The 17,556-nt window shown below is 53.8% G+C and overlaps 2 protein-coding genes across 2 annotated transcripts in view; one reads left to right on the top strand and one right to left on the bottom strand.

The window, feature by feature from the left end:
• TBCD (tubulin folding cofactor D) overlaps positions 1-17,556 on the top strand; it is a 200,748-nt gene that overhangs the window by 57,101 nt on the left and 126,091 nt on the right. The window lies entirely within an intron of this gene.
• Positions 1,272-3,641, bottom strand: ZNF750 (zinc finger protein 750). The gene is made up of 2 exons (XM_012554872.2): positions 2,138-3,641; positions 1,272-2,010 (listed from the first exon to the last, which is right to left on the bottom strand). The coding sequence occupies exons 1-2, from the start codon at positions 3,574-3,576 to the stop codon at positions 1,272-1,274; spliced, it is 2,178 nt and encodes a 725-aa protein (XP_012410326.1). The 5' UTR covers positions 3,577-3,641.

Here is a 17,556-nt window from a genome sequence, read left to right as displayed (position 1 = left end):
TTCTGTCTGCTTTCTAGCACAGCACCCCCACCCCGATACTCATACATAGACACAGAGACACACACTGTCACGCTCACACATGTTCTCTCTGCTCTGTAGCCCAGCACGCTCCCCACCCCGTTACTCATACACAGACACAGAGACACACACTGTCATGCTCACACACATTCTGTCTGCTTTCTAGCCCAGCACCCCCCGCCAGATACTCATACACAGAGACACACACTGTCCCACTCACACACGTTTTGTCTGTCTGCTTTCTGGCATGGCACTCCCTCCCAAGACACGTGTACATTCCACCCCCCAAACCTCTCATACACACGTCTCTCTCTGTGTGTTTTTATTGCCCCCTCAGCTGTAAGCTCTTCTTTATTGAGACCGCACCTAACAGCAACATGACCAGATACTCTGAAGGATGATACAGTGTTCATATTTGTCTTCATTTCATGTGTCCTTAGAATTCACGTAGGAGTTTATTGGAAATTAGCAATATAGACATTTTAAGCAGTGGGAAATGAGGCTGAGTAAATCAGAAAATTCTCTGTAGCGTTGAAAGCAAATAGGGCATGTTGATAATACCTTCACCAGTGATACGTTTTTCCTGATGGAAATAAATTATTTGTATAAATAGCCTCTCGATGTTTGTGGATTGTTTCCAGTCACTTAAATCGCGGTGTTTTTACATACAGATTTAGGCTACTTCCTAAGAATTTCCCTGGCATGTTTTCAGTAATTGCTATTTATCTCAAAACACACAGCTAGGTTATATAGAAAAACAGTTAAAACAGTTTGTTCTGGTGCTAAAATATTTATAAGAAAAGTATTTGTAAAAGATCTCCTACGGGTTGGTGTACACAAACATGAAGGCTCTTTGATCCTGTGCCTCTCATCTGACATTTTACGAAAATGAAAGCAGAAGTTACTGTAACTGCTCGCCTTGGAGCAGGACTCCTTCCGGTGTATTTACAGACACTCGTTCAAGCGGTTTGCGCTTGACTCCTCACCTAAAGGTTGGTGGTTTGAACCTTCCCAGCAGAACCTCGGAAGAAAGGCCTGGTGATCTGCTTCTGTAAAGTTCACAGCCAAGAAAACCCTATGGGGCAGTTCTACTCTGTACACATGGGGTGGCCGTGAGTCAGAATCAACTCAGCAGCGCTGGGTTTGGTTTTCTGGTTTGATGTTTACAAAAGCCGAGCTGCATGGCAGCTTTTTTGAGAAGATGAAGGGATCCAGGTGAGAGCGGAGTGTGAGATCTGGCAGCACTGTGGTGGTCAGGCATTGAGGCACCGGGCCCGTCTCCTCAGTGTGAGCACCCTGGCCGTGTCGTTGGGCTTGGCTTTCTTTGCTCCTGGCTGGGACTTCCCTGAGTCCTTCTGTCCTGTCCTCTTTTGTCCTTTGGGCCTGAGTGCACTGCTCTGGACGTCCCGGCTCTCCTTGGCACCGAGCGTGGGTGCATCCTGCTCAGCAGGGGGCCCCTGGGCACTGTGCTTCTCGCTGTCCACTCTGGCCTTCCCTGGGCTGTAGGCAGCCAGCTGGCAGAGGGCTACCGCGGCTGTTTGCTTCTGCTCGTCACTGCTGTCCACCGCGCGCTCGTCCGAGGCCCTCCCGCTGGGGGGCGCTGTTGCCGGCACCCCTGCTGGGCCGTCGGAGCTCGTCTCGCTGTCTGGTGGCCCCTCCTGGGGGCTGTCTGTGGCCGTCTTGTGAGTGGCAGCAGGCCCTGCGTCTTGCGGAGGGCTGTGGAAGGACGGTCTCGGCATCAGGGCGTTGCAGGAATCCTTCACGGAGAGGTTGAGGGGCATATCCTGCAGCTCGGGGAAGTCCTGCATGTCTGCAGGGGGCGTGTCTCCGTACGCGTGTCCGTGAGCTGCTGGCGCCGGCTTTGTCTCTGGCTTTTTGGAAAGGTTCAGTGGGGCTATACTGGAGCCGTCCTGTGGGCCGGGAGGCACGGCCTCAGCGCTGTCAGAGGTGCTTCCAGTCTGAGAAGGGGGTTCTTGGTTCGCCGCCTCGAGGCTGGAAGAGACAAAGAGAAAGTTTACTAGAAACCTGGCCTAGGAACATTCTAGAGCTACTTTGTAAAGCATGGGAGGGGGTGTGAGTACAACCATTAGCACAAGACGTGACTGTGGAGTTTCCTTACCTTCCTGGAGAGCCAGCCCTGTGTGCCAGCGTCTGTGGACTTGGGCAGTCTGTGCACTTCTTCACGGGCTTGAAGGCCGTGAGGGTCTGCTCGGGCAGGTGCAGTCTCCCCATGGGGCTGGGGGCCGGCTTACTCGACAGGTCGTACAGGCCCTCGCATGTATGGCTCGTCTGCGTGAAGTTGGTAGGGCTCGGCCTTCCCGGGGAGCCAGTGGCCGCACTGCCCGCCCGGGGGCTCATCTTGGCCCCCTCCGCTTCCCTCTGCCCATCTTTGGGGGCGTCCTTGGCCTGGGGACCAGGGCTTTCCTTCCCAAACTCTGTGTGCTTCTTGTGGGAACTCAGAGGGGCTAACTTGGACGGACTCAGGGCCGGGTAGACCAGGGTGGTCTCCTCCAGCAGGTGGGCGCCGTGGTCTCGTGCAATTCCAGCCACGTGCGGAAGCTTGAGACCGTAGGAGGAGAAGGTAGAGTCCGGCCTGTAAAATCCGCAGGGGAGGGGCAGGCTTGTGTGGTACTGCTGGAAGAGCCTGTAGTGGTCATATGTTGACGGAGGTGTGTTCAGGTGCTTGGGCACTGGCCCGGGGAGCGGGAGGAAGTGTCTCTGGTCCTGGGCCCCGTAGACCGATGATAGCAGGGGGCTGTCGCCCTCAGGTGGGGTACCGGGCAGCAGGTAGGGAGAGTAGATGGTGGCCAGTCCATGTTCTGTGTAGAAGTGTGGGGAGTACTCTGGGAGGGGGGGCTGCGCATAGGGGGAGATGGAGCCGAAGGCCTTAGTGGACGGTATTTTGTGTGGGAACTCGGGCGGGAGGAAGGGTGAGCCCGCCTTCCAGGGGTAGCCGGGCGCGTGGAATGCTGACTTGGTGTGAAAAGAGGCAGCTTTGGCGGCGGGGCTCGGCAGCGCCAGCATCTCCGGGACCTCAGGGTGCTCAGGCCCCTTCAGTCTGTGCTCTCCAACGGGAACGAAGGCAGATGGCCGGCCCATGCCCTCCAGGACAGGCTGGGTGCCAGCATCGGGAGCTGGGCTCCTTGGCGCTGCGTCCTTACGCAGAGCTGGCTTCTGTGTTGGTGGCTTGTGGGACACGTGTGCGTGCAGCCCTGGGTTTTCCTTGACATCTTCTTTGGCAAAGCTGGGCTGCAGCTTGGGGTCGAAGTTCGCGAGTCCGTTTGTGGCTGTCCTGGAGGATGCCGGCTTGGCCGTGACATCTGCTGGGCTCGTTTGCTTGGGGTCCGCAGAGGTGGACTTGGCGCATTTGGGCACGCGGTCCTGCTCTGACACCAGAGTGATGGAGTTCTTGCAGAGGCCGTACTTCATGTGATTGAACAGGTGCGACTTCTCGTTGCAGGTGAAGGGGCACTGGAAGCATTTGTACTTGAAGGGCTTCCCCGGTGGCCTGGGGATGTAGTGTGGCTTCTTGGGCTTCCGCTCCTTGAGGAGACTCATCTTCCGGTCCCGTTTCAGACGCCCGTCTTCCCGGTGGCGTGCTCACGGCCCCACTCCCGCTTTGTCAGGCGTAGCAGTGTTTCTTTAAAGAAATGTGTGCTGTTTCCTTTCCTGCCCTTTCAGAGCGCTTCCATCAGAGCTGGCCCACCTCCTGAGGGCCTGACGTGGAGACCGGGAGCTGCTGGAGAGGAGCAGACTGTTAGTGTCAGGATTGTTAGTGCCGGGAACCCTGTGCTGACGGCGGGTGTTTCTTCGCCTTTGTCACCAGGGAACTGAAGCGAGGTCACTGAGATGCAGAAAACACGGCCCTTCCCCTCCGCCCATCCCCGAGGTGTGCGGGGGCCAGGTGTACGTGGAATGCCCCGCTGTGTGGTGCCGGCCCCCGGCGCTCTGCTGTGCTCAGGTCCGACCTCAGGAACGGTGTTGAGTGTCGGTGTTTGTTCTAGGAGCCTGCCGTGCTTGGAGTTTTGGGGACCTGTGTGCTGTGATCTGAGGCTGCAGGTCCCAGGCGGGCTGGGAGCCCCTCCCCACCAGCGTCAAGATCCAGCCCCCCTGCCCCGCAACCTGCTTCTCTGTGTCCCTGGAGCCGGCCCACCCCGGCGTTGTGTGTGCGTGTGCTCCAGCTCGCTATGCTGCAGGGAGGTGACAGGGAGAAGCCGTGGGGGAAATCCCGGGCAGTGAGCATGGCTTCTGCAGAAAGCGGCTGTTTCTAACCCTGGACTGTGAGAGTGCAGTGAACACTCGCAAAGACACGCGTGCACACGTGTCCTGCTGAGGAGACACGCGTGGACAGCAGTGAAAGGGGAGTGTGGCACGTGGTTCAGTGCACCCCAGCTAGCCTGCCTGACGCACCCCATTGCTGGTGCGTTCTGTAAATGAGAATGGAAGAACGCAGGGTGTTAAAAACTCCATCCCGGAGTCTCCCGTAGAGACAAACGGGCCCTGCAGTCGGCTCTGTCGGCGAGACGCATTTGCATTGTGGTGGGTGGCGGTGCCGTGTGGGGTTGACGCAGCGGGTTTGAGGACTGTCCGCGTGAGCCACTGTGCCCCAGCTGCCCACTGCTGTGTTCCCACTGCCCCCCAGTACTGAGAAGCAGGTTCACGGGCTGGTCCTGTCCTCCTGACTGAGGGGATGGGTGCAGTGTGGGGGGTCAGAGGCTGGGATCGGAGAGGGTGAACCAGAGCAAGCAGGACCTGTTTTAGAAACGGTCGGGCCAAGACATAAAGCTGTCACCGCCTTTAACTTTCAGGAGGGGGGCCCTGGGCTGTGCAGGCGCCCGGCCTGTGGCAGGTACGGACCCAGAAGCCAGTGGTGGTTGCCAGCTGCTCCCCCACCCCCCACCCACCAGGAGCCCTGGCTCCGTGGGGATCCACAGGGCTGGGCTGGACTTTCCTTTTCTGGATACCTTCCCCAAGATGCTGTATCCTCCCTCTGCCCACTCCTGGTTTCCTTCAAGACCTTGCTGTACTCCTGGGCTCTCACTTTGTCTCACATCCTGGGGACAGAGGGGCAAGAGTCCTGGAGGGTGTCCTCCGAGCCAGGCCGCCACCTGTTCTGGGCCAGCTGGAAGCGGCTGTGCCAGAGAAAGGTGTGGGTGGCAGGCTACTGGGGGGAGAAGGAGTCAAGCAGAGTACTTTGCTTAAAAAACTTAAGTGTCTTTAGCTTCCAAATATTTTTAAGCATCTTAAAAATAAAGATTAAATGGAAATAATTGCAGAATACTGTTCAGCTACAATTTTGCTTTAAATAATGAGACTTTGTGAGATTTTAGACATAAAACACTGCCTTCTAAACATTTGGTGGTGGTGGTGTTAGTTGCTGTCGAGTTGATTCTGACTCATGGAGCCCCCATGTGTGTGAAGTCGAACTACTCCATAGGGTTTCCTACGCTGTGACTTTTAGGAAGCAGATTGCCAGGCCTTTCTTCTGAGGCACCTCTGGGCAGATTTGAACCGCCAACCTTTTTTTGGTTAGCAGTTGAGCACTTAACCATTTGTACCACCCAGGGAATCCTCTTCTAAACACCAAAAAAACCTGTTGCCGTTGAGTCGATTCTGACTCACAGCGACCCTGTAGGACAGAGTAGAGCTGCCCCATACGATTTCCAAAGAGCGGCTGGTGGATTCAAAGTGCTGACCTTTTGGTTAGCAGCCGTGGCTCTTAACCACTATGCCACCAGGGTGTGTGTGTGTTGTGTGCTAAACATACGAGTGGTTAAAAAAATCTTCACTGGAAAGCAGCATTTTAAAAAGGAGAAATACGTGCGAGGAGTTTCAGAGCCTTGTTTTCACAAAGAGGTAGCCGCTCGGAATGCGTCTCCCCACCATCCCCGTGTGCACCTGCTGGAAGCGAGGGCCGGCTGGTTGAGGAGGGGTGCCCGCCGGGAGGTGGGAGTTTTCATTTTTATTTCCGATGCCTCACAGTCTAAGAAAGCTATCTGATTTTGTTCTCAGCAAACTGGTTTCTCTACTTGTTTATTCATATTTCTTAAAAACGCAAAGAACAATGTCCTCCCTCCCCCAGACTGCCTCTGTTGGTGTCTTATTTATCACCCAGTGCTTTCTGAGACCTCGTCATTAACCAGCGAGTGGTTTGGGCAGAGAGAGGCTTTGCCGGCGCCTGGGGCCTTACGTCTCCGTGAGACTTTCTGTGTAAGAGTGAGAAGAAAGCCTGGGATTTGGACAGAAATAAGATCTCCATTGCCCTGTTACCGTCTGACGCTGGTCCGATCCACAGGGTGTCGAGGAGGAGCCTCAGCCTGCCCAGTGCTGCCACCGGGGAGTGTCACGGTGCCCTGGCTCTTGACCTAGTAATTAGGCCATGCCTTCTCCCTCCCTGCTGCACCCTGCAGCCTGGGGTCCTGTGCCCTCCTCCCCAACACTGCTGTGAGAGCTGCAAGGCGTGTGTCAAAGCAAGCACATCACACATGTCATAACGCTATGCGTCTTATTTCCTCTCTTGTTAAAAGCAGAAACGTGAAATAATTGTTTATGCGCTCAGCCCTGGGCTGGGGGTTGGGCAGGTGTGCCCCAGTGATACGAGCACGCTCCTCACCTCCCTTGAGGAAGCAGGGGGCCGGGGCGCTCTCCCCGAGCGCTGGCTGGCTCGGTAAGGCGCAGGCATGTGCCAGCATGCCCCATTCCGCACCGGCTCTGCGGGCGTGAGAACCTCTGCGAGTCAGGTTCCCATGATTGTATAGGATCTGTCATGGCAGAGATCTGAAAGCTGATGATTTCATCACTGGCTAGAAGCATCATGATCAAAATGATGACAGTTGCAAAACGTTTATCAGTCGGGAATCCAGAATCTACGATACCAAGCGTGAAAGCGAATAAGCTCCCCCTGGCTCCCAAAACCCGAGGGCGCAGATTAGCCAGCACTTTTCCTCCAGGTGTAAGGAAATTAACAGTGTTTGCTTTAGAGGAAGCGGTATTTGTGTTGCTGATACTTTCAGGCAAAACGAACAAACTTAAATTTGTTAATTTTTTTCCGAAGCTTTTACAGGAGGCAAGTTCTATGTAAGCTGTCATAGTGCTGCCATAAAGAATAATTAATTGTGTTTAGATTAACATGTGCTCTTTAAAACCAAGTGCTGCTGTGTCTAGAGTTTTCGTCTGAACTGCCCTCCGTTTGCTCTCTGGCTGGTTGACTTACAAGAGCGGTAAACGTGTTTAAGGAGAAAGCAGCAGTGGCTTCCTGGTGGTGTTTTTCTGGCCGGGAGAGCGTTCCCGGCTCAGTGTTTAGAGGAGAGCCTGTAGCGACAGCACATCAGTGGCTGGGACTTTGGATAAACGGACCACTCAGGCTTGCTGGCTTGTTAAAAGGAAGCACGGCTGCCTGGGACTCGCGTGAGGCGGGTGTTGCTCCTGCGGTCACAGAAGGGCAGTGGTGTAAGAGAGAAGTGGGTGAGGGAGGCTTTTGTGAGCTTCTTTCGAGGTTTACGCAGCGACCCTGGCCGCGGGCCCGTCCTGTCCCGAGTGACCGCAGCCTCTGCCTGGTTGGTTTAGACCTGCTTAACTTTGTCCTTTCCTGCAGCTGCTGGGGGTAAATATTCTGAAAAAAGGATATTGTTGCCAGAACCATAATCCAGAGGTTTAACTGTTTATCCTAAATTTGAATTTGCATCCAGGGGTGAAGTTTTTCCCAGGGTGCTAAGAGGGGTGTTTTCACAGGTCCTTCTCCTGGTCATGCAGATTTTAGTTATGTGTGGAGAGCAGGGCCGAGATGCCAGTGAAGTGAGCCCCTTTAATTATTCACGTCCGTTTGGGGAACAGCAGTGTTGGTGAGCTTTAAACCAGAGCTAGTGTAATCCTGGAAGGAGGTGTCTGTGACCGAATGGCTTCCATCCCACCCCACTCCAGTTGGGGGCCTGTGTCTGCCTCTGCACGTCCCCGTATGCCTGGCCCTGGGGCAGTGGGCAGTGCCCGTCCCCGTACGCCCGGCCCTGGGGCAGTGAGGGCACTGCCACTCCCTGTTCCCACATGGTCCCCCCGTATGACGGGAGGGCCGGCATGAGATCCCTCAGAGCCATCCTGGATGGTTGTAAAATGAAGGCACAGCCCGGTGTGTGACGTGCACCCTGAAGGCCGTGGAGCTGCACTGGCCTGAACATGCCCCGGCCTGGTGTGGGCGTCCACAGGCCACCCTGCCACATCCGACTTCTCACATGCGGTAAACACCCCTGACCGACTTTACCTGCGAGGACAGTTGTGGTGGGCGTCCCCCCTGGTGCCTGTCCTGCGTGGGCTCGGCCGGACCTCTTTGCGTAACTGCCCACAGGCTCTGCAGCCCGCGGTTTCGGTTGGCCACGGGCTCTGTTTGTCTTGTGTCTGAAGCACTGAACTGTGAGCACAGCAACTCTCAATAGCTCCTAAGTGTGGACAGTTCATGGAGCTGCCAGTCCTTACGGTACTAGTGAGCGGCTGGCAGGCTTAACAAGTTCCTAAGGAGTTTGAACTTTGAGCGAAAGAGTTTTTTTTTAAAAGAATCTTGATAGGGCACAGTGAGGTAACTATAGCTTAACTTTATAGGACAGGGCTGTGACAGGCTGAGCAACCCTGCTGCCCTGTCTCACCTGTGAGCTGCAACACTCCTCGGAGGTGTCCAGCTGTCTGGCAGGGAGCCTCGCTGGGCATAGTGCTGTGCAGGGCGTGCTCTAATTAAAAGATTGTGATGTGGCCTGATTGCGCAACTCAAGGACACGCCACTGTCGCCAACCCCACGGCTGTTGCAAGAACAAGATTTGTGAGTTTTATTCCAATTGAGCTTTTCCAGTGATTAACCGCCACTCCCTCTCAGACTTTCGGTTCTTTAAAATGAGGGATGAACTTCAGGACAGCCATCACCTAAGGAAAAATGTAGTTTTCTGGAACACAGTTTGGAAGAATGGATCCAGAAAAACATGCCGTGGCTCTCCTTAATTTCTGCAGGAGACCACATGTTATGATCAGGGGTTCTCAGCCCCAGGTTCACGTAGCATTAAAGTTTTCGGTGGCATAAACCCGTGCTTATGAGCTCAGCATACGTGCCTCCTTGATCCTTAAAAGAATCAGTCTAGTGCATTGGAAGGACTTTGTTAATGCAAAATAAAAATTATTCCAACAAATGTAGACGCATCTTACTTAAATGAAGTCTGATTTTGGTCAGATTTGGCCAGTGATTTGATCAATAATTGTTCTCATATAGATACGAGCAAGTTCATAAAAGGAAAACGAAAAACCTTTTGTTTACAGAAAGATCCTCTTTGGCTAAGCTTTGTTTTCCTAAACTTATATCAAAATAGTTCTTATTTTAAACTTTAAAAGTTTTTAAAATTAAAGAAACTAGAAATTAAAACCAGTGGCAACTCTCTTAATCATACACATCTGTCTCCATGTACGTATATGATCCTTTTTTTATGTTGAAATTTATTGTAGTTTATTTTTAAGGTAAGGAACAGGTAAGCAGTAATCTAAATTTGTCTTAAGGTTTTAAATTTTATTACTTTTAAGGAAGAAAGGGGGACTTGATTTCTAAGTAAACTTTCCCATGTTCTTAGAAATAAAAGCATAAGTCTCATTAAAACTCTGTACTAGTGGCTTCCCTCCCAGCAGTGCACCTGCTGGGTCCTGAGTAATCCTTAGAAAGAGAGCGGAGCAGACACCTGGCAGGTGCCCTCCACCAGACCCTTAACGATACACCTGAAAGTCATTTTGAGAGAAAGCTGGAATGTGAAGAGAAGCACAGGTACTTACCAGCCTGGGGAAGTGCAGAGGGCCTGATGGCTGTTGGCCGCCTGGCCGGGCGCTGACAGTGCCCGGGGAGAAGCAGGACCTGTTCTCACTGACTGCAGGTGAAACTGGAGCTGGCTCTTCCAGTGGGAGGGATTTAAGTGTAGGAGTTGAGCCCTCGGGGCGTAGAGATGCACCTGATATTATTCCTGCCCGCAGCTAGGGTTCGTGTGTTTGCACCGTGGTGCCGTTCCAGCTCAACATTACCTCAGCCTGCTCTCCACGCCGGGAGCAAAGCTGCGGCTCCTGAACGCCATCCCAGCGCTGCCCAGAGCGTGGAGGCTCCGGGGGGCTAGGTGTGTTCACACTGAACATGAATTCCCACTGTGCTGAGATTAGTAGTTGATGGTATAATAAAGACATCTGTGCGAAGCTTCTAGACACTGGAGCGTGTGTGTAGTGTAGCTGCAGGTAAATGTCTAGATTGGTTCTTTCGTGCACTGCCGCAGAGCAGCCAGGACTGCTCACTTCCCAGCAGGAAGTGGCTACGGGACCTTCTCCCTCTTACACTGCCCACTCCTTGCCCTCTGCTGCTGCATGAGCCTTGGTCCGGGGTCCTCGAGAGCCAGGCGGATGGAAGTCTTCCCGGCTGCGTGCAGGAACCTGCCAAAGCATGCCCCGAACAGCCACTGGCCCGCGGCCGTGCACGGCGGCGGCAGCCGTGGGAAATGGATTCTTCCCGACCTCACACTGTCTACCCCCCTTTTAAAAAATAACTAAGACACTTAATTTTTGAACCTGTTAGTTCAATGCCCTCTCCCTGTAGACTGCTTGCCTTTTTTGCTCTGTGACTCTCTCTTTAGTGGGGATGGACTGTGGTGTGGGTTTGGTGACACAGACAGAAGAGGGTGTGAGCTTGTGTGAGTCCTCTGTCTGCCCGTCAGAGCCGCCCAACAGTGGCCCTGGCTCTGGGGTGCAGGAACAGGCCTGCCAGGCCAGAGTGGTTTGCTTCCTTATTTGAGGATTACGATTTCACTTGGCTTTTCCTTTAGACCTCATTCTTTAAAGAAATTTTAGTTACTTCTTTCCAAGTTTTACATCTTTTAAAATTTAAAGAGTCGAAAGGAGTTCTGTAAGGCTTGTTACAAACATAGCAGCCCCTTGCTGCCGTGTTACAAACTACCCCAAAATGCTTAAAACAATAACTGTTCTATTATATCTTTGTGGGTCAGGAATTTGGGCAGGGCTCAGCTGGGTGATTCTTCCATTCCATGGGTGTTGATAGGCCACTCAGTGGTGCTAAGCTGGCCGTTGTGCTGGTCTGGAGGGACAGGGATGGCTGCACTCACAGGCCTCCTGCCTTGGTGGGCGCAGCTGACCCCTCCTCATTTAGTCTCACTTCAGAGGTCTCTCCAGGGCAGTGGCCGGTGGTCGGCCATAGTGACAGCTCAGGGCTCTGAGAGAGCAAAATGGAAGCTTACTTAGACTCCACCTCTTGATGGGGAGAGTGTCAGATGTCCCTTCCCGCCATTTCCATTCCCTCTGCCAAGAAGCCAGCACCGTCATCTTTTTGTAGCTGAGTTTTTGGTGTTTATCTCCTTAACTCCAAGTAATACCAATCTACTGCTAGTTCTGATTCCCACCTCCCCACCTCCACTTCAGGCGTTGTCTGTGGACTTCTCTTCATGGGAAATGGAAGTTTAGCTCTCTGTGTTTGGCTCCCTCTACCCCCACACTTGCTTTCCCCGTTGTCCTGGGGACTGTTTCTACCTCTTAACTGTGCTGGGAACCCTGCTTCCTGGATCCGTGTAGTCTTCTCTCTTGGGCTACTGCTTTACTGTGGTATGCAGCACATCGCTTTTGTAGGTTCCTAAGAGTGCCAGAGATGCCAGTTGGAATGATGGAAAATGCCTTTATTCTACTCATCTACCTGATGGTAGATAGTTTGGCTGAGTATAGAATTCTAGCCCAGAAATCTTTCACCTTCAGAAGTTTGAAAGAGTTCTAGTTGCATCTAGCGTCCAGTCTGCTGTTGAAAGGTTGATGCTGTTCTGACTCCCGATTCTTTCCTCCCAACAGTTTACTATGAAAAATTGCAAACACACGGGACAGTTTTAAGAATTACGCAGTGAATGCACGTGTACCCACCGCCTGGGTTCTGCGAATAGTATGTGCTGTATTTGCTGTGTGCTCTCTGTTGCTCTTCATGGTTCCTTCCGTTAGCCATCAGTCTGTCTCATCTGTTTTGTTGCGTTTCGAAGTAAGTTGCAGACATCACTGCACTTTCCCCCTAAACACTTCAGCAGGAATAGTGTTAACTAGAGTTCAATTTTTTGTTTACAGTTCTTTTTTTACGTTGAAGGTAAAATTTACATTCAACAGAAGGTTCATATCTGAAGAGTACCATTTAATGAGTCTGACAAATGCAGTCCCCTGTGTGATCCAGACCCCAAGACACAGAACGTTTGCTCAGGCCCCTTCCTGACTCTTCCTGCCTCAGACTGAGGATGGGTTTACCTGTCCTAGAGTTTTCTGTGTATGCTGAGTCTTGATTCTTTGATGCAGGTTTTCCACCTGTAGGTGCTTCTCTTCACCTTCAGGATTCCTAGTTTCCTGACCTTTGTCTTCCAGTCCTTCTGTTCAGCGTTTCATTTCTGCTGTTAGAACTCTGGGTGCCCACAATTTCTCTGTTCTCTGAGTGCCCTGATGTTAGTACCTTGTTGTTTGCTGGTTTTGATAGCGTCTTTGGTATCTCTGAGGATTTTAATGATTGTGTTTTGGGGGGAAGGGTGTACTCCCTGCACTCCCAGTCTCTGTTTCTCCACCTTTGGTGCGACCCCTGCCTTCCTGCCTCACCCCCCAGGACTGACCTGCTACAGAGGCAGGGCTGTCGGCTGCAGCGCCGTCAGTGGAGGGCCTTCGGGAACCTGTTCTCTGGTAGCTTCCAACAGCGTTCCTTGTTCGAGGTCTGCCCTCTGCCCGCACTTCCAGGGTCACCGGGGCCACAGCTCTGCGCCTCGTGGGCCTGTCCTGTGAGTCGAGTCTGCTGTTCTCGCTGGGGCCAGGCCTCATGCCCTTGAGCCTCATCCCATGCTTGGCTGTGACTGGCCTGAGCACGCGGCCCCGTCCTCTTTGACCCTGGAGCTTATGCCTCAAGGGAAAAGACGCCCCGTTTCTGGTGATTTTGGTGGGATTCCGTCCTGCACATGACCCGGAAGTCTGTGACTCAGGCTCTCACCACAAAGGTGACACATCTTTGGGGACAGCGGTTGTGACGGCAGCGGGTGTTCATTGCGCGTTTACCATGCGAGGCACCGAGCTGAGTGCATGACTTGTGCCTGTTCGTTTAATTGTTACAACAACTCCGTGAAATAGGCGCTGGGACGGGCCATTTGGCAGAGGACCAGACAAGCACAGAGAAGGTAAGTAACATGGCTGAGGTCACCCAGCCTATGGCGCTGGAGCGGATTCCAGATGTGTTTCATAGGTAGGACAAGGCCTCCCTGCCAGATGCTGATGGCAGCGGGGGGATCAACTGCTGGACCGATGTGCCCGGCCTTGGCAGGGGCTGGTGGTGGGGCTCTGGCAGTGTGGGGCCTCTGAGGGCCTGGGTGCTGGGGTGACGGGCTCTGTGAGGTTGGGTGTCAGAGCACCGCGGTGGGCGCCGCCCTCCGCCCCACATGCTGTGCAGGCCCTAGTTGGTAGGGAGCTGGTGACGTCCTGCAGAGGGCCAGCCCGGCCCCCCACGTGCTGCGCAGGCCCTGGTTGGTGGGGAGTGGTGACGTCCTGCAGAGGGCCAGCCCGGCCCCCCACGTGCTGCGCAGGCCCTGGTTGGTGGGGAGTGGTGACGTCCTGCAGAGGGCCAGCCTGGCCCCCCACGTGCTGCGCAGGCCCTGGTTGGTGGGGAGTGGTGACGTCCTGCAGAGGGCCAGCCCAGCCGCCCTGCTTTGCCCCTCTGCTGTGACTCGGGCAAGTCCTGCTGCCACCCTGCCCTAGTGCTGCAGCGCATCAGGGTGTGCACCCGGAGGACGCGGTCTGGGCCTTAGAACCCACAGGCTAGAGTACTACTCTGGTGCCAGCCCACCAGGCCCTGGGCCCCCCTCCCTCACACTGAATGCCGCCTCTGAAGCCACCTCCTCACATCTGCAGATGTGCACGCTCTCTCCTCTTCCCATTGAAAGTGTGCTCCCAGATTTTCTGGACTGTAGGCCATCCCAGTGGGATTCCTTCATGAGGGAAGGCCCAGGGCACTTGATGCTGTCCTCTGAGGTCGCCCGAGGTCTGGTCAGGGTGGCTGGGGTGGCTGCCTCCTCCTTCCCCTACTTAGCACCTCAGCGCCCCTTTCCCTTGGGCTCTGTTGTTCCCACTCTCCCTTCCTCCTGGTCCTCATCCTTTCCCGAGAGTCCCAGCTCCGGTGAGGCGCCCCCTGCTGGACCGGGCCCTGCTCCTAGCCCGCGGTGTCCGCTGAGCCCCACTGGGGTCTCGGCATGAAGTGAGTTCTCACTGTAGACAAGGAGGCCCTGTTCTGGGTGGGCCTGGGCCTTCCTGGCCTGGGTTCCGGCAAGCGCTTCGGCTGGTGTAGGGGCTGTGTTCTGGCAGGCGCTTCTGCTGGTGTAGGGCTCCAGACCCTGTTGCTCACTGCTCAGAGCCGCCAGCCTTGGCCTGGACGCCTTGTCTTCTCGAGTCGTGACCAGGGCATCCCGGGCCCCCTGTACCCCCAACCCTCCTGGGTACCCCTGGTCTTCTCCCGCGTGGGCCCCCCGGCTCCCCCACTGGTACTCCTGTCTCCCTGCCCCTCCTTGGTAACCCCCGGCCTCCACTCCTCTGTGGGTGGGAGCTTGGTGTCTCACCCCTTTTTAAGCCTGAGCACTGTGCGTTTCTATTTTAAGTGTGAGCACTGTGGGTTTCTGTTTTAAGTGTGAGCACTGTGGGTTTCTATTTTAAGTGTGAGCACTGTGGGTTTCTAATAAAGTATGAACACGGTGGGCTTCTGTTTTGCCAGGTGTTTGAATCACACAGGGAGTGAGAGGAAGTCAGTGTGGCCGTCCTGGTGAGGCAGGACCAGTGTGTGTGAGGAAAGGGGAAGTTTATTGTCGGAAACTTCTTTCCCATTGATGAGCTGATGGAGGGCTCTGCTCGGAGCTTGAAGGCCGAGATTGAATGGCATTTCTTAAATTCTAGTGCCTGCTGCGGCTCCAGAGCCCCTGCTGCGGCTCCAGAGCTCCTGCTGCAGGTACTGGCAGCGCTGGCCGGGCCCGGGTGCTTGTGGGCTCCCTGTTCTGGGCAACGGGGGCTGCACATCATCAGGAAGCGGCCGCATCAATAGGGCTGCCACCGCCAGCCGCGCTTCCGGCACCCACACGCCCGGTCCCCGTGGCCACCTCTCCATATCCCCCGTGTGCCTCCTCCCTGCCCTGCACCCGGATGTGCACAAAGTCCTGATCCAGCTGCCGGCGCAGCCCCTGCCCAGCCTAGCTGTTCCACCTGGCAAGGCAGGTCTCCTGTATCCAGTGGATACAGCTCTCGGGGTTTGTCCGGCGGGCTCCCATAGGGTTTTAATATATTAGGCTTCACGGGGATTTAACCACAGATCGTATGAGGACTGCTTGTATGTGATAATACGGTGTTCACAGAGTGTCATGTTTCACAGAACCGTAATATGGACGTTAAATGATGCATACCTGTATTTGGATTTTTAGGAAGCCAGGGTGAATTAGTGTGTTCTGGAGGGTGTGAGTTCCAGTTTCTGCGGAGAACTGCCCCCTGTATCTGGCCAGCGGGAAGAGCAGTACCCGGCTGGGCCTGGGGTAGCGGGCGTCCGGGAGGCTCTGAGGCGCAGCCACCAGCGAGTTTCTGGGCGTGTGTGGCCCGTGGGCAGCTTTTGTGCCGGCGCACTGTTCCCAGGGCTCCTCCCCCAACGCCTCTCCCCAGGAATGTGAGGGAATGGGATTCCTCCGGCTGCACAGCCGCACTGAGAGGAAGTCAGGACAGCTGAAAGGCCTCTTTGTTCTGGCTGTTCAGGCCGGACTGGAGAACCAGTTCTGAGAGGCGTCCTTATCCGTGCTCGCTCGCCCTCTCCCAGTGCCATCGGCTCTGTGACATTCGGGTCTAAAGTGAAACTTGAAACCCTGAGCTAGAGGCGTGTTGTGTCTTTCATTGGGAAATTCAAACGCTATTCAGGCTGGTGAGCTTGGGCCAAGTTTTCAGGATTCCCACAGTTTTCACCCCCTCGTATCCTCTCCCCACTCCAGCAATAAAAGTTCTTGTTTTTCAGAATTCTCTGTCTCTCTTCAGACTCAGGCTGTATGATTTCCAGTCATGTGGCTCTTTACCCCCGTTTATTGAACTTATTATTGCAAATGCACTTTTACATGTAGACCTCTGATTCGGTTCACAGCCATATTTACCAATTATTTAGTTAAACAAGGTCAAGAAACAGTTCTTAAAATTCTGCCACAGATTTATTTTTTCCTCTTCTTTTTTCTCATGCTTCCGATAACACCGTTGAAAAAGGTAGCAACAGTAAAGTATACGTGAACAGACAAAAGACAGGTAAAGGATGAGGGAGTGATTTCTGTAACTTCTTTAGATGGATCTGAGTTCCTCCTAATGCTGCCCACTGTGACTCTTAGCTGCTTTTCCCTATTTTGTATTTTTTTTTTCCTTTCTCTGCTTTATTCAGGGTAATTTCCTGAGCCTGTTCCTGAAGCTGTGGATTTCTCTGGCTGTGAAGAATCCAATGAATTTTAATTCCATTGCAGTGAATATCTTATTTTTTTTTATTACTAGAAGTTTGTTTTGGTTCTTTTTCAGATGTTATGGTTTCCATTGCCTCTTTTTTATCTGACAGTTCCAGGTGTGCGTCTTCATGTCTCTTGGGGTGTTCTAATTACATTAGATTCCTGGGCTTCTCATCTGTCTATTGCATTTACAAACTCTCTCCGTGTGTATACTTTTCTCCTGTTGTTTAAGATTTGTGAGCTCGTTTTCAGTAGAGGAGAGCTTTACCAGGCACCGTGCACCCCGTGAAAGTGTCATACAAGCAGTTTTATGCTGCTTTTCTGGGGCTCCCAGGGTGTACTGTCCTCCCTGGGCTTCCCGCTCATTTCTCAGCTCCAAGGGTGATGCGAATTGGACCCCAAACCTGTGCACGGACTTTGATTTCCCATGGGAACCTTTCGTCTTTCTTCCAGAGCCCTGGGAAGAGACATGCTTCCTTGTTGGCAGACTGAGCTGGTGGGCAGAATGTCTTAGTCCCTTTCTCATCTGGAGCCCCTTCAGTGGTCCTGGAGGTATACAGGGTTCCCAGTGGGCCCGGGCACCTCACGGGTTAAAGCCCATCTCTTGGCTGATAGGACTGCATGGGTCCCAGGTACTCTGTAGTTGTGTGTGCCAGCAGTTAACGGGAGTAGCAACAATTCATATGAGAATTAATCTTCATGGAGCACTTAGCTCTGTGCGGGGCATTGTTCTTAGCACTTAGACACATATACAAGTCCTCACGATAACCTGACTCCAGGGACTGTGGGTTTGCAGGAGAAGCACAGGGGCTTTCCCGTGCCCGCTTGGCATGCTCCTCAGCCATCTTGGCTCAGTCTGTGCACTGTGGTGGCTTGAGGGTTGCTTCCCAGGACAGGGCCACAGTGCCGTGGTGGCTTTGCTGGTGGCAGCTTAGCAAAACTGGGCTCCTGGCCAGAATCGCCTTCCCCAGTGGGTCTGAGGGCGGGTCTGGGGGTGGCTGGGCAAGATGAGGGAGGCGGAAGACAAGCA

The sequence above is a fragment of the Trichechus manatus genome, unplaced genomic scaffold (assembly GCF_000243295.1).
Source record: "Trichechus manatus latirostris isolate Lorelei unplaced genomic scaffold, TriManLat1.0 scaffold00028, whole genome shotgun sequence".
Lineage (NCBI taxonomy): Eukaryota > Metazoa > Chordata > Mammalia > Sirenia > Trichechidae > Trichechus > Trichechus manatus.
The sequence above is the reverse complement of the archived record's forward strand: the minus strand, read 5'-3'. Positions and strand labels throughout refer to the sequence as shown.